Source organism: Akebia trifoliata, chromosome 11 (assembly GCF_017979445.1).
Source record: "Akebia trifoliata isolate Shusen 1 chromosome 11, ASM1797944v1, whole genome shotgun sequence".
Lineage (NCBI taxonomy): Eukaryota > Viridiplantae > Streptophyta > Magnoliopsida > Ranunculales > Lardizabalaceae > Akebia > Akebia trifoliata.
The window spans coordinates 29,977,164-29,991,689 of NC_141385.1; the positions used below are offsets into that span (position 1 = coordinate 29,977,164).

Consider the following 14,526-nt stretch of genomic DNA (forward strand, 5'->3'; position numbering starts at 1 on the left):
GGATTCCACCATTTTGAGTCTCAAAGCTTTAAAACAAGATTATGTACTCACTTAGGAGTAACTTTTTATTGGTTTAGTCTTTTAGAGGTGTCCATGAGTTGGACACCACCATTGGAAAGACTATGGACCTTCATATATGATTTGTATCCCTTTTGAGACTTTTTTTATTGGTATAAAGAGTTAGGTGAGCATCTAAAGAGATTATCACCTTTGACTCTTAACCCATTTATAAAGTAAAATTTGGTATGTGTGGGGATGTGTATGCATGAGATGAACTTAATAGGAGAAGATTACTTTCTAAAAGGGTTTACTCTCTATCATAAAATAAAACCATTATTCTAGGTAGAATGCAAGAAAAATAAAGAAAATAAAACATCTACACTATGAATTTAAATTGCATAAGTAAAGAAATTAAAGATAACCCAATTTAATGCTCTCAATGAATTTATTGAGGACTTATTGGGGGATATCACCTCTATGAGGGATTACTCTCTACCCCCATACCTCTAGACTAAAGATTAGAGATCTACATTATTAAAGAAACATAAATAAAAGTTCAAAATTAAACAACTAAAGTAAATAATAGGGAGGTGAAGACAGGAGATTAGAGGGGGGGTTGTGGAGAATTTATCCCACTTTATTCTTCTTCTTTTTGGATTTTTCTTTGTGGGATAATTTGGATAAAGTTTTGGGAAGGCTAAGGAGTTTTGAGAAAAAAATTTGATAGAATTTTGAAACTCTAATTCTTCCTCTCTTTTTTGCCTTGAAAGGGTTTCCTATTTATAGGACTTTGGAAAATCCTTAGGGGTAAACCTTCCTTAAAACCTTGATTTCCCAAATATTTTAAGAAAAACCTTCATAAAAAGTATCAATTCTAGCTTCTAACATTGGTCTTGATAGTCTTTAACCTTTTGTAAAGTCATATCAATCTTGATTATTAACGGTTATGATAGTCTTTATACCTAAAGTTCTAGAGAATTCTTAGTGAGGGTAGAATGTTCCTAAACCTTATAATTTGAGTCAATTGTGAGAGATCTATGCCAAATGGCATGTAATTTGATAAAAGTTTTTTTATCTCTTTTGGTAACTTCCTTGGGTTAGCTCTCTAACAAACTAAGGATACAAAGGTTTTTGAGCATAAATTCTTGAGATTTTTTTAGGTTGGATAAGATGGTCATAAGATTTGGAAAGTAATCAATTTACCTTGCATGTCATAAAAAATTTTGATATTTGAAAAATGTTAGAAGAGTGAAAGAGGGTTTTGACCTTAATGTGTCTCAACAAACCAGGTTAATATGAGGTAATTATTTTTGAGTGGGGACCAAACAAGAGCTTTGGTCAAGTTTAGGAGAATAAGGGGATTACTAAAAGATCTTTGATAGGGGAGATTTAAAAATTTAAAGCATAGATAGAAATGGAATTAGTGAGGATTTTCTTGAAGAATAAGTTATTAAGAAAGGGGTTTAAAGAGTCATTTTTTATGGAGAATCTCATGCACACAAGGGCTCTCTAACTGCCTAACTGAATTAGATGTACCCCAAGTACAGTCAGAAGGAATTTTGTCTGGCCATACTTGAGGTAAGGCCAGTACAATTTTAAGTTTGCACATCACAAAGGTAAGGTCAGTATAAAAACTGCTTGGTCATATTGTGGCGCCCCGCCAAACGCTAGCACAAATCCCCATGTCAGATCTCGAGGTACTAGGTGGCACCTCAAAATTTCGGCATGATCTCCTCTGTTTATGTTAGCATTCCAAGGCGTACAACCTGCACCTGATAAACGACATACAATCCTGCATATATACAAAATATAATAACTAGCGGAAGCCTATATACATCTAATATCGTACAATAGATCAGAGTGTGAAAGAATGAATTAATATACAAGATTATACAAAACTCCTTACTCTAACAAAAGTCCTAACGCTCAAAACAAAAATCTATATTACTCTTGGACGAACTGACACCACTAAGGGAGTATAGCCCTAATACTTACCAGATAATGGACTCTGGTCGTCTATCTGACCTACCAAATAGTCCTCACTTGTGTTCTACACCTACTTCGCCAAGCTCCGAATTTGAAACTAAAAAATGGATAAGGAAAGGGTGAGTAACAATGGTTACCCAGTAAGGAAGAGAACAATTTCTGTCAATAACCTCTCCTAACATGAACGAATAAACATACTGAATCATTTTAAAATATGTAAAATTTTAAAGAAGAAACTGCGATTAACTGGTATATATAGCCAGGGATGAGCAACTAAATATTTTAAAACTCACATTACATCGATCATCATTACTCACTATAACATTCCCTTTTTTATACAAATCTAATTGGTCAAATGGAAACATTAAACATGGATTTTATTTTATATATCAAAATAAGCAACAAATACATAATACACAATGGTGGAGTATTAGAATTAGAGAGTTGGGATTCACGACTGGATTGTTCCCAGTCGGGACATGATATTACAATTTTTCTCTGGTTTTTAGTTCCTGATTTTGTGGCTGGTCGCTGTTTACCACGCTTGGTTGACCATTTATCCAGCTCAGACTGGCCGTTTGACGTGGCCGTAAGTAATGGGTCTCTTTTCGATGTGTCAGAACGTTCGACTACTATACATTGTTAGTAATCACTGACTAATCATCTTCGTCTATGCCTATCAGGCGTGCATGTGATTCCCAAATATACAAACCATTCGTATACGACCATCTTTACATTACAAGTTCACTGGTAAAGATAGAGAGGAATATCCCGGATTCCAGTTGTGACTCCACTCTCATACGCGTCCCATACCACGTATGAGCTTGGTGGCCCCTACCGTACATCCCAGGATAGTACACCACTCCGGATGATATGACGCACTATCCCTTCAGGCATTCACAGACTCTTTAACATCTCACAAAATAGCTACATATATATATATTACTTTCATTTGAAAATAAAATAGAAATTAACAATACAAGGTTGAGAATGGATATCCAGTTTCCTACCATGCAAGTGTGGCCACCCGGCCTAAAATAAATAACATAACGGAAACGTAAACAACGCCTCGCGCTAACAGAAAGGAAATAAACATGCAACCAGTAATATTATCCCTAGATATATGTTCACTAACCTACACACAACACAACAACGTAAAATGCAGACATCGCCCCTCGGGTGTGACTCTGACATTTTACCGTTTCATACCCTTTCTTCCTTTTTCCGATTTTTATAGTTTTCAATCTCTTCAATAAAATATCCATTTTCTGATATTCATCAATTCAATATGAGTTCATTGAATATTAAATCACATTTTCCAACTATAGAATTTATTTTTATCAATAATATTGAAAAAGAAAACAAATTTTATATCAAAACGGGGTCTGAGCAGTGCACAAGACCCAATTGATGAAAATAACCCGTTAAAATACCCTACCCACGTATAATTTGTTAAAAATTACAATTAAACATATCAAACATGCAATTTCTAGCGTGAATTTTTAAATAACAAAAGAATTCTATATTTTGGAAATACATTAAAATTTATCCGATAAAATCCTAAATGCAATATTCACAATCTATGATTACTAATAGAAATTGAGAGTTCCTTACTATCTTTAGGCGAAAGGATCGAAGTACGTGCACGAAAATCGAGGCAATCAGTGCAAAAATCGAGATGGACCGAACTTCAAAGTGGCTGATTTTTGAAACCGGCCTTGTGATTTTGAAGATCCCGATGTGCTCGTCCCTTTTCCCTTCTGCGGCGGAGGACGATTTGACCCCGAAACGGATGAAATCCGAGGTCGAAGTTACGAAATCTTCGTACATACGTACGATTGATTTTCGACGATATGGGGTGAAAGAGAAGATGAAATGAATGGATCGTGGGTGGGTTTTATAGAGAACGTAGCTGCAGATCTTTTTTTTTTCTGTGGCGATCGTCGAAAGTGGACCGTTTGCGAGGGATCTAAGGTGGAAGATTGGAAGAAAAATGAAATTTTCGTTTATATATGTCGCGTTGTTTGGGTGGGTTGGAGGAGACGAAGTTTTAAAAAAAAAATTAAAATTTTTTATTTATATAAAATTTGGGACGAATTCGGTATTTTGTCAATTATTTTGATTGACGATAACTTGACCATCCGGACTCCAAAACTGACAAATGAATACTCTATTTCGCCTAATTTTTCGTTCCGGATCTAACGGTATAGTTAATTTCTACAAATTATGTCTCCATAAAAAATTTACATTTTTGGCCTGAGGTGACCCCTAAACTTGATGTTGTTTTCATTTTTGGCGATAATTCGACTATCTGATCTCCAAAAATGACAAATAAATAGTCTATGTTTAATAATTTTTTGTTATGAACCCAATGGTGTAATCAAATCTTACTAATTCTTTCTCTAACAAAAAGTCACTATTTTAGCATGGTCCGATCCGGTAATTGAGAATTTTGCAACTTTTATATTCGGACTCGCATTTGAGCGTGCTTACAGGCTAAAGTATATTTTTTGATCATTTTAAATCCAATGGTGAGGTCAGATTCTATTAAAATGATCAAAAACATTCTAAAATTTTACCCCTAAGTCCCAATTTCAAGATTTTCTTAAAATTCTACTATTTATTTTTTTCCTCAATATACGAATTGAAAATTCGGGGTTTTACACATATGATCTGTACGGCCAGGCAAAGCTATGTTTGGCCATATGGCCAAGCAAAATTAAAATTTTAATGATCAAAATTGATTATTTTTTATTGGTCCAAGTGGGTTTTTTTTTTTTTTTTTAATTATCGAAATTCTCTCAATTTGATCCTCGATGCATGGATTCGAACGAGTTCTCGGGCTTATTCGATCAAATTGGGGTGTCTACAAGTTCAATTATAAAATTATTGACAAGGGTTCTCTTCCTTTGGTTGTATGTCCAAAACTGGGTGAATCTATTGACTAACTCTGTTGCACATTAAGAAACTTTCATAGGAAAGGGAGTGCAACCGTAGGAGCTAGTCCCATCCCAAAGGGTGTAAAATACCTTGTAATATAATAATTGTCTAGGTTTGTTTACTAATTTACCTTGAACTACTCAAACATTTTTAATAATGGCCTTTCTCCCTTTATGCATTCCGTTTGTTGCTCTTGCAATGATGCTGAAGAAGTATTACTTGTAGTTCGTTATAGTTTTTTGAACAAATAATTTTTATAAACCTTAACTTGATATGGAAAGTAAGGGTAGATCCATAGGGAAAAGAGAACATTCCAAATTAAATAAACCCTAGGAAAACTATCTAAACCTTTTTAAAAGCAACTAATTTTATGAAGGAGGTTTAAAAACTAAGATTGAAAATCTTAATTAAAATACGAAAAACTTATGAATTAGAAAAGACCTAAGCAAATTGAATCCACCAAGAATAATTATTTTAAATCCAATTTATTTTCAAGTTATTGATAGATAACTCAAATCAAGAATCCTATAAAGGTTCTTGATTCGAAAGATTTACCAATAAAATTTTTAATTATTTAGAAATCTAAATATTGGCTAAGATTTCCTTTCCTTAAAAAAATCTATCATGCAATGATTCTAATCATAACGAGAATCCGATATAATGGACTTCTCCAATAGTAATAGATCACATGGAGATGATGAATAAGGAGAAATAAAATAGAGAATACTAAATAACCAAGGTTTTCGAAAAGAAATTTACTAAACTTTTGTAAAACATAATTAAGAATTTAATTTTAAACTAAAAATGAAATAATACATCTTGGCTTCATCAATCTCCCTAGATTGGGAGATTAGCCAAGATTCATTCTTTAGAAATAATAAACAAATATAATTGGGAAATACTTAGCTTTTATTGATTTTCTGAAATAAATCTTGAACAAACTTGTCTTCCAATTTGCAAAAAAATAAATTAAAAACCTAAAAAAATAAAAAATAAAAAAGAATAAGAGAAATAAAAGAAAAGATAAGAGAGTAGATCAGAGAATGAGAAATTATAGAAAGTGATCTCTATTTATAGACTCGGATCAGTCTTTGCGCATTTGACTTTGCGTTTTCGTGATTGACTCCATTATTTTGACTTATCTGCTTTTTAAGTCTCATATGTTGACTTGGTCTCCTTAAATATATGCAATATAGATAGTACATGAATCAAATTCTCCAAAATTGATAATAATAATAAAAACACAAAAATGGGTGTGATTATATCAGCACTAATGCATCGGATCCCATCAGAACTATGCAGTTAAGCGTGCTTGGGTGAGAGTAGTACTAAGATGGGTAACCTCTTGGGTAGTCCTCGTGTTTCACCCCTCCCACTTTGAACGTGTGGTTTCCGAAAAAATAGATAAATTGAATGTTGAATATAACATTTTGTACAATGATATAGTTCTACTGGAAAGAGTGGAATCAAAGGCTGTTCGAAGAGATGTATGTACAAAAGGAAGTTGTTTTAAATCAGGTGGGAGAGGCAGTGAGGAACCAATTTGTTGGGATGATTGTTGAAGATAAATCTCCACAGGTAACACTACAAATTTTGAACAACTAGGCATGTGATTTTTCTATAGTGCCAGTTGCCATACAAAGTATATCTTGGATACCCCAACGGACAATGTGCTGAAGATTAATACGGATGGATCTCGATCAATGCAAGGGGCGGGAATTGGGTTCATTGGGAGAGACAAAGATGGGATAATTCATTTTGCCGGCTGGAGTAACATTGAGGAAGAAGATGTCATTCATATTGAAATTCAAGCAATCTTGGAAGTATTGAAGTTTGCAAGTTCGAGGGATTTCAAACGAATTCTGATTTCTTCAAATTCGTTATATTCAATCAATTACATAAAGAGAGAAATAATACCTTCATGGAAGTATGAAGAAATGTTGATGGAAATTGCAGATCTAGTTCGATGTTTTGACGAATGTAGATTTGAATTTTAGTGGAAAGAAGCAAACAGGACAGCGGATTTTTTAGCTAAATTTGGAGCTGTTTCAGATGAGTTTTTTATTATTCAAGATAGGTCCAATATTCCTCAAGATCTTCTAAGAATTGCAGAAAAAGATCTATCTTGTAGCTACACTTGTTAGTAGTGTTTTTTAGGGAGGGGTCCCTTAAACCCCAGCTTACCAATAAATTAAAAAAAAAAAAAAAAAAACACAAAAATTCTAATTAATCTAAAAACCATTAAATTAAATTGAAAACCTACTCTAGGAAATTATTTATTAAAAATAATACTTTAGGTTGAAAATCCTGATAAGTGCCCGATGAATCAATATTAAATTATACATTTTATGGCACTTATCACACACATACCGGTGTGATACTTGCCAAACACTCAAATTGGAATGAAAGTTGCATAGAGTAATAGCTAGTAGCTTTTGATTATCACACCCCAAATATCAAATCTTAAGACCTAACTCAATTTCTTGGTCCAATTCATATGTCCAAAACTTGGGTTTGATTGACATGATGTTTAGTTTAGTTTAATAACATTAACTACATTAAAGTCAAATCAATAAATAAATAAAGGAAAAAAATAAATATATATTAATCTCTAACAGCTAACTAGTTTTGGGATATCTACGACTTTGAAAAATCATAAATTAGCATAGAAAATTCATATCTATATCCCTAATACTATTTTGAAAACTTTAAGAAATCTATTAATATTAAAAATAATATGTTCATGACTCATTAAAATATTAAATACCTTCAAAAATTATAAAATCTATTTTTTTTCTAGTTTGTCGACATTCAATAAACTCATAAAACTCTAATTAGCATGATTTTTAAATAATTCGTTATAGATCTAAATCAAGTAATCTCAGAGTCTATATTCAAAAGTAAAAAAAATTAAGAATTTAAAAAATAAGAAATAAATAATTTAATACATAGTATTTTCAACGAGAATGTATCAGATATAAGTTTTAAATGAAAATTTATATGTATTGTGATTCTTGATATGTGTTCAGTGTAAAAATCATATAAATTTCATTTGATCAAATTTTTGAATAAAACTAAAGCATATGAGTTTCAATAGAAATTCTCTCTTTTTTATTTGCTAGATTTTATATGATCCTAGTCCTAATTGTAAACAACTGTTGAAGTTGTTTGAATGTGTTATAATGCTTTGTAATGTTGAGGTTATACCTTGAATCAAAATTTTGTAACATTTGAATGTTGTGTTCCAATCTTTTATTGGGGTGTGACAAATAATTTAAAAAATTGGGGTACCAATAGCATCTTTCAAATATATATATATATATATATATAATATTGAATGAAAATAATTGAAAGTAAGTAGAAGGCACAAATTATATTTAAAATATGTTTTATAAAACGATGAAAGTTAAAAATGACATTTATGTGAAAAAGAGGGGATACAATGGGTATTTAAAAAATATGAATAGTGATTTAGAGAGGTCCCCAAAATTTTCCAATGTCTCTAAATTTGGAACTAGGAACAATGATTTATATGGACTATCTTTATTTAAAGACCAATTGAAGTTGGGTTCTGACGTCTTTATCTCCAAATTTAGAGATTTAGAGACCCATTGAAGTTTCTCTAATAATAATAATAAAAAATAGATAAATGAAACAAACATGATCAACATAATAGGGCTTAAACCCCGAGGATTGGTTCAATGGCAATTGCAGACTGATAAGTGGTTAATGCCCGTAGGTTATGAGTTCGATACTCAGTATGAGCATTAATTCCTCAGGGGCCACTCACGAGGGCGTACCCTCACTAATCTGTTGCATGTGTTGCGGGCGTTACACTTGCCCTGAGACTAATCTTTGGTCAAGACCATGATCTATGGACTTGACAAAGCCCAAATATAGGCCGGTTGGCTATCCATCGAGAAATTCAATTAAAAAAAAAAAAAAAACAGCACGATGAGACTTAAGGCTCTTGTAAAATAAATTGGAGTAGTATTAAGTTTGTAACAAAACACTCTCCATCCCTATTGTCTTGTTCCACTTAGTCAATGTAGGTCCAGCTTCACTTTTTTCAGATGGCCCTTGTATAAAGTGGGTGGGACCCAAACTTGTAAAGCTTATTTATCAAGTAAGGAAGATTTACAAGTAGTCCCACCAAAGATATCAATCTTGACTGATTCTATGTTTGTGACCATTAGTTGCATAGAATTATTTGTCCACCACTGGAACGCAATCCCATAATCTGGTAACGTATATCTTGTCGAATTGATTCTTCATACAGGAAATCTTACTTTCCACCTTCCTATGTCGCCACGTGTTACAATGGCCAATAATATAAAATTTAACCAGAAACGTTAACAAGCTGGATATATAGCTTTTCAAATTCAAATTGATCCTGTACTCCAAGTAGTACAGTAGCTACAGGTTCTCTTATAGTGAAAAGTTGACATATTCGCTTTAACCAGGTATTGGAGTACAGATTTCTTCTCGAGCATTTTAAAACTTGACCAGGATGTCCAAAGAGTCGACTCAAAATTTTTTTTTTTTTTTAAAACGCAACTTTTCTTAGTTAAAAAATTTAAATTTAAGTTAATCAAGGATTAATCTTTACAAAATTAGTAGAATTTTAATTTAAGAAGATTCTATTTATTTAAAAATCTTTATAAATATATAATTTATAGATATTGTTATTTATTAGTTGTTAGAATTATAATTTTATTTAATACTAAATTAAGATTTTTACAAATTAGTAATTGTTAGAATTCTAGTTTAAGTTAGTTTTTAAATTTATTTGTTACTAAAACAAGGTTATATAGATTTTGTGATCTGGTTGGAAATTTTTTACACTTTTCAATCGTTGGTTTTCCGAGATAGATGGTTTTGATAGTTGGACCATTGATCCAAAACAAACCGACGATTCATGATGAAATAATGGTTCTTAACCAATTGAATCGAATATTATAAAAAATTTGGTCGAACCCGAGCCAACCCAATTTTTAAAACACTAGTATTTTAATACTAAATTTTGTTGATGCCTACGAAATATGCATCCTCTTTGGGATTGGTAAAAAATAAAAGATAGTAAAGTTAAAGAGGAATTATTGAAAAAATGGTAAAAGATGAAAGATAGTAAAATTAGAAGGATACTATTGAAAATTTAGGAGAGGGGGGGAAGACAATAAAATTAAAAAAGGGTTAAAATGAAAGATAATAAATTGGGGTGGTGTTGATTTCACTCTATATTAATTGGAGTTGGATGCTTATAACTCACAAAACTGTAGGTGGAATGAGATCTACTATTGTGTTTTATTATATAGATTTAAAGATATTTTATTATTATTATTTTAAATTAGTATTTATAAGAATAAGAAAAAATCATATCAAATCTAAGACAATAGATGAGATCTTCCAAGGAAAAGTCGAATCCGTTAATCCGATTTGACCTGCTCAAAAAAATAAGGATTAGGACTTTAATATTGAACCCTCAAGGTAGGAGAGCTCAATAATTTTTAACCCATCAAATTCAAGTTGGGCTAAGGCGTAATAGTATCCAGCTCGACCTCGATCCGCTATTATATCTTTTAGAAATATTCACAAAATATTTAATATTTAATTAGATAATTGTTTTCTAATAAAAGTAAAATATATTGTATAATTATAATTTAACTCTCATTTATACCAATTATAGGTTAATAAGACATTAATTTCAAATTTGACAAGATAACCTTGAAATACAATTTTATTTTATTTTTCAAAATCCATAATTTTCATTAAAAAAATTGAACTCTTGTCATTTTATTTTGCTACTTAACAAGAGCCAAGCTTGAGCCTGCTAGGGTCAGGCTAGGTAGATGTATAAGATTGATTTGAGTAGAATCCGTCGCTTTAGAGTTAGATTACAACTTAATTGAGCCTCGCCTGAACTCATCCATTGACAACCTTAACAATAGTAGACAAACAAAATTAAATGATTATACATCGGGGATGGGTGAAGGACACATAGTCCTTATTGTAAAGTTGGTGAACATATTTTTCAAGGAATCGAATTTATTATGTGCATCATGATCGTCGAACATAGCATCTAACATTAATCAAGTTGATTTGACAAAAGTCAATATAATTAAAGTGGTGTAAGTTCATTGAAGATATATGCGATCTAACATTCCATGAACATCAGTTGAAAGAATCTCATATATATATATACACACATCACCATCTTTGTGGTTGATACGATCAAACCAACATGTAGTACAATCAAGAACTCCAAAATTAGAAACAACTATCAAAAGTAAAATTATTGAATCTACAATATTAGAAGTGAAAAATCTATTGAATTTGTGAATTGTGAGAGTACAATCGCAAACACAACTACATCTTTCGAGCAGCACAATATAATAATTCAGTAAAATATAATAAAAATATAATAAGGATCAAGCAGGTTAAAGAGCCCAAAATATTTGTTTGAGAGCTTCTATTGCAACACCAGCTTTTGCTTACACCACCCCAAGCTGCGTGCGGATTTACATATGAATTGGTGTGGGAATAGAATCTATTTATCTTTTAGCTCATAAATTTATAAATTGACTGGGTTCATTTCTGAATTGACTTGGTATGTATATTAAAATGAATTGAGTGACGAGTCAACATGACATTTAACCAAGACGAATCGAATCATCCGAGTGAGTTGATGAACTACGTTGTCGAAGTAAATTAAATGCTCTTCTCCCTCTTTCAGTTTGGTCACTTCTACTCTCTCTCTCTCATTAATTCCACTACTGTCATCCTGACTCCATTCTCTCCTCCTCCTCACAAATCATTTCACTCCACGTGTACTGGTCCCACCTTCTTCACTCAGCACGTGCGCTCATCCCCCACCCACTCCCCCACGCACGAGCCTCTCTCTCTCTCTCTCTCCCGCAACCTCTGCAGCTTTTTCTCTCAAAACCCCCATTCGCTTCTCTCTCTCTCTCTCTCTCTCTCTCTCTCTCCTTTTCTCTTTCTATCTCTATATATAGAGCTCTTTAATGCTGTTTCTGCTTTCAGTCTATATATAGAGCTTTCGTTTGTTGCCTTTATAAGAGAGAGAGAGAGAGAGATGGAAGAAGAATACTACAGCAATGGGAGAGGACAGAATGGTAATAATAGCAATATCTCGTGGGATTTTCGGGAAGTTGGGACATCTAGGTTTGATTGGAGTAACGGTAACCCATTCAACGAAGACACAACAACAACAACAACAACAACAACAACAACAACAACAGCGGCGCACGGTATGATGTTCTCTCATCTGGGTGACACTACGCACCCTCACCACCATCAAAACAACAACTACTACGAACATCAAAGTTTGATGTACTCAGGTGCGTCGCAAGTGCATCCAGACCCTCACCTCACGTGTCTTAAACTCGGGAAGAGACATTACTTTGAAGATGGTAGTAATGGTGGACACGTGTGTGAGAAGAAGGGGAGATCGGGAGGAGTGGAGGTTGGATCAACGGTTGTGATGCCTAGATGTCAAGTAGAAGGATGTCATGTGGTGTTGGTGAATGCGAAGGATTACCATCGAAGGCATAAGGTGTGTGAGATGCACTCAAAGGCGCCTAAGGTGGTGGTCCTTGGCTTGGAGCAGAGGTTTTGCCAACAGTGTAGCAGGTGTGTGTATATATGTTTTTTTATTTTTTATCTTATACTACCACACTAAGTTTTCTTAATAAAACACCAAAATTTAATAATATTCCACTGAATTCACGATACAATTTATGGTTCAAACTTATATTTGCCATGCCAACCTTTGAAAAAAAAAAAAAAAAAAAAAAAAAAAAAAACACTAAAAGCTTAGTATACTGTCAACATAGTAATCAAGTTTGGAGTTGTTGGCAATTATCCAGCTAAGGGTCAGTTTGAATAAATTCATCGTGAAATTTCAAGAGTTGGGCAAATGCTCCAAAAAAAAAAAAAAAAAAAAAAAAGCTTCAAACTTTCTAATAATCTGATCTTGTTCTTGAGATTTGAAGGGGGCAATTTTGCTGATTAATTCGATAATTCACCAATTTAATCAGGTGGTCCCTTGTTTGGCGAATTTTTCACCCTAAATTCAATAAAATTCGCTGAATTTTGTGAGAGCTTATGGTCCCACACAAACTTTTAATTGTAAAATACCAAATTCAATATGCGGATAAATAGTGCCATTTTTAATAATTGCATCCCATTTATTTCTTTTGCTTCCATTTGGTTTGGCTGTTATTGGATTGCCTAATCACTTTTTCTTCACCTTTATTTTTTTATTTATTTTTTCAAATTGTAGCTTTTATGTGCCTATATTATTGTTTAATGAGCGTGTAATAGAAAGTTGGTGTGGCAACAAAAGCTCTCTTTTATACTTAGTAGTTTACTAAGATGGTTTGGCATTTCCAATGAAAGCCAATTACAATCCCATTTAGAAGGAATATACGAGTTGAAGGTTCTAAAAAAAGCAAGAGGAAGGCCTAAAAAAACATGAATTGAGATAATGAAAACGGATAATAACATAATTTTAGTAACAAAAGACAAGGCTTTGGGCAAAATTGAATTGAGGAACCTAATTCATTGACCCAAACTCAAATCCTTTGGATAAGCTTTGATGATGATTGAGACCTTTCAATTTTTTCGTTATTGATTTAGGCCAAAAATGTGAGTGCACATTAATTGATTTTGTGAAGTAATGATTTTGCAATTCCTAATGTAGGAATTCTAGCCAACAAGTGATGGATGTAGTGGCCAAGGCTTCCCTCTGAAAAGGGAGAGGTCTTGAGTTCAAATCCCCCTCGTTGGCCACCCGCAAGGATTTATCCCACTTACTTGGTTTGTGGGGTATTGCATGTACTTGGGGGATTTGGTTGGGATATGGTGCTCTAAAAGGAGGTCCAAACACCCATCATAAATAAATAAAAATGATGGAAATCTAACTTGACATTTGATATATGTTATTGACTAGGTTTCTATAACTATGCATGACTTGTGGGAGGCACGTCCATTAGGCACATGGGTTACAAAAATTAATATTTATATAAGCTTTATCAGAAAATTGGAGGAAAAAACATCAAATTCTACAGCTCAAGAGAAATTAAGGTAGATCATTAGATTAAAAATCGAACTAATTATTGAAGATTTATGGGATATTTTTGAATAATCCACAATATACATGTAGTGTACACATTTAAACATCAAATAGAAGTTTATCATTTGCCTATTTATCATAATTCTTACTATTTAAATGTCATTTGAGCTTTGTAGTGTGACAACGAATTTGTAGTTCAAGGTCCATGGTGGTGTTGTTTTCCTCTGCAACATTAGATGCATCGCATCTATTTTATGGAAAAATGGATTCACACCACTATTTCGTAAATCAAATAGTTCGTTTGTCATAGATCAACTGCTACCCTTATTTTACTATCTTAAAGCGATTAAGTATCTTATTTTATTTGTAAAATTAAGAGGGAATATCGACTGAATGATAGAAGGTTTGAACAATCAATATGGGAATGTGCTGCCCCAAAGGTTGATGTTGGAACAAAAAAGTGATTAGAAGATATCGTTGTATTTAGCCAATAGGCCTTAACTAAA

The 14,526-nt window shown here is 32.7% G+C and overlaps 1 protein-coding gene and 1 pseudogene across 1 annotated transcript in view; both read left to right on the forward strand.

Moving 5' to 3' along the window:
- Positions 1-6,177: 6,177 nt before the first annotated feature.
- Positions 6,178-6,296, forward strand: LOC147391235 (5S ribosomal RNA; annotated as a pseudogene).
- A 5,359-nt stretch (positions 6,297-11,655) lies between these two features.
- LOC147391236 (squamosa promoter-binding-like protein 7) overlaps positions 11,656-14,526 on the forward strand; it is a 33,093-nt gene continuing 30,222 nt past the window's right edge. Inside the window, exon 1 of the mRNA XM_086417219.1 lies at positions 11,656-12,576. Coding sequence (XP_086273345.1) covers positions 12,020-12,576 — 557 coding nt within the window. The 5' untranslated portion in view covers positions 11,656-12,019. The remainder of the gene's footprint in view (positions 12,577-14,526) is intronic.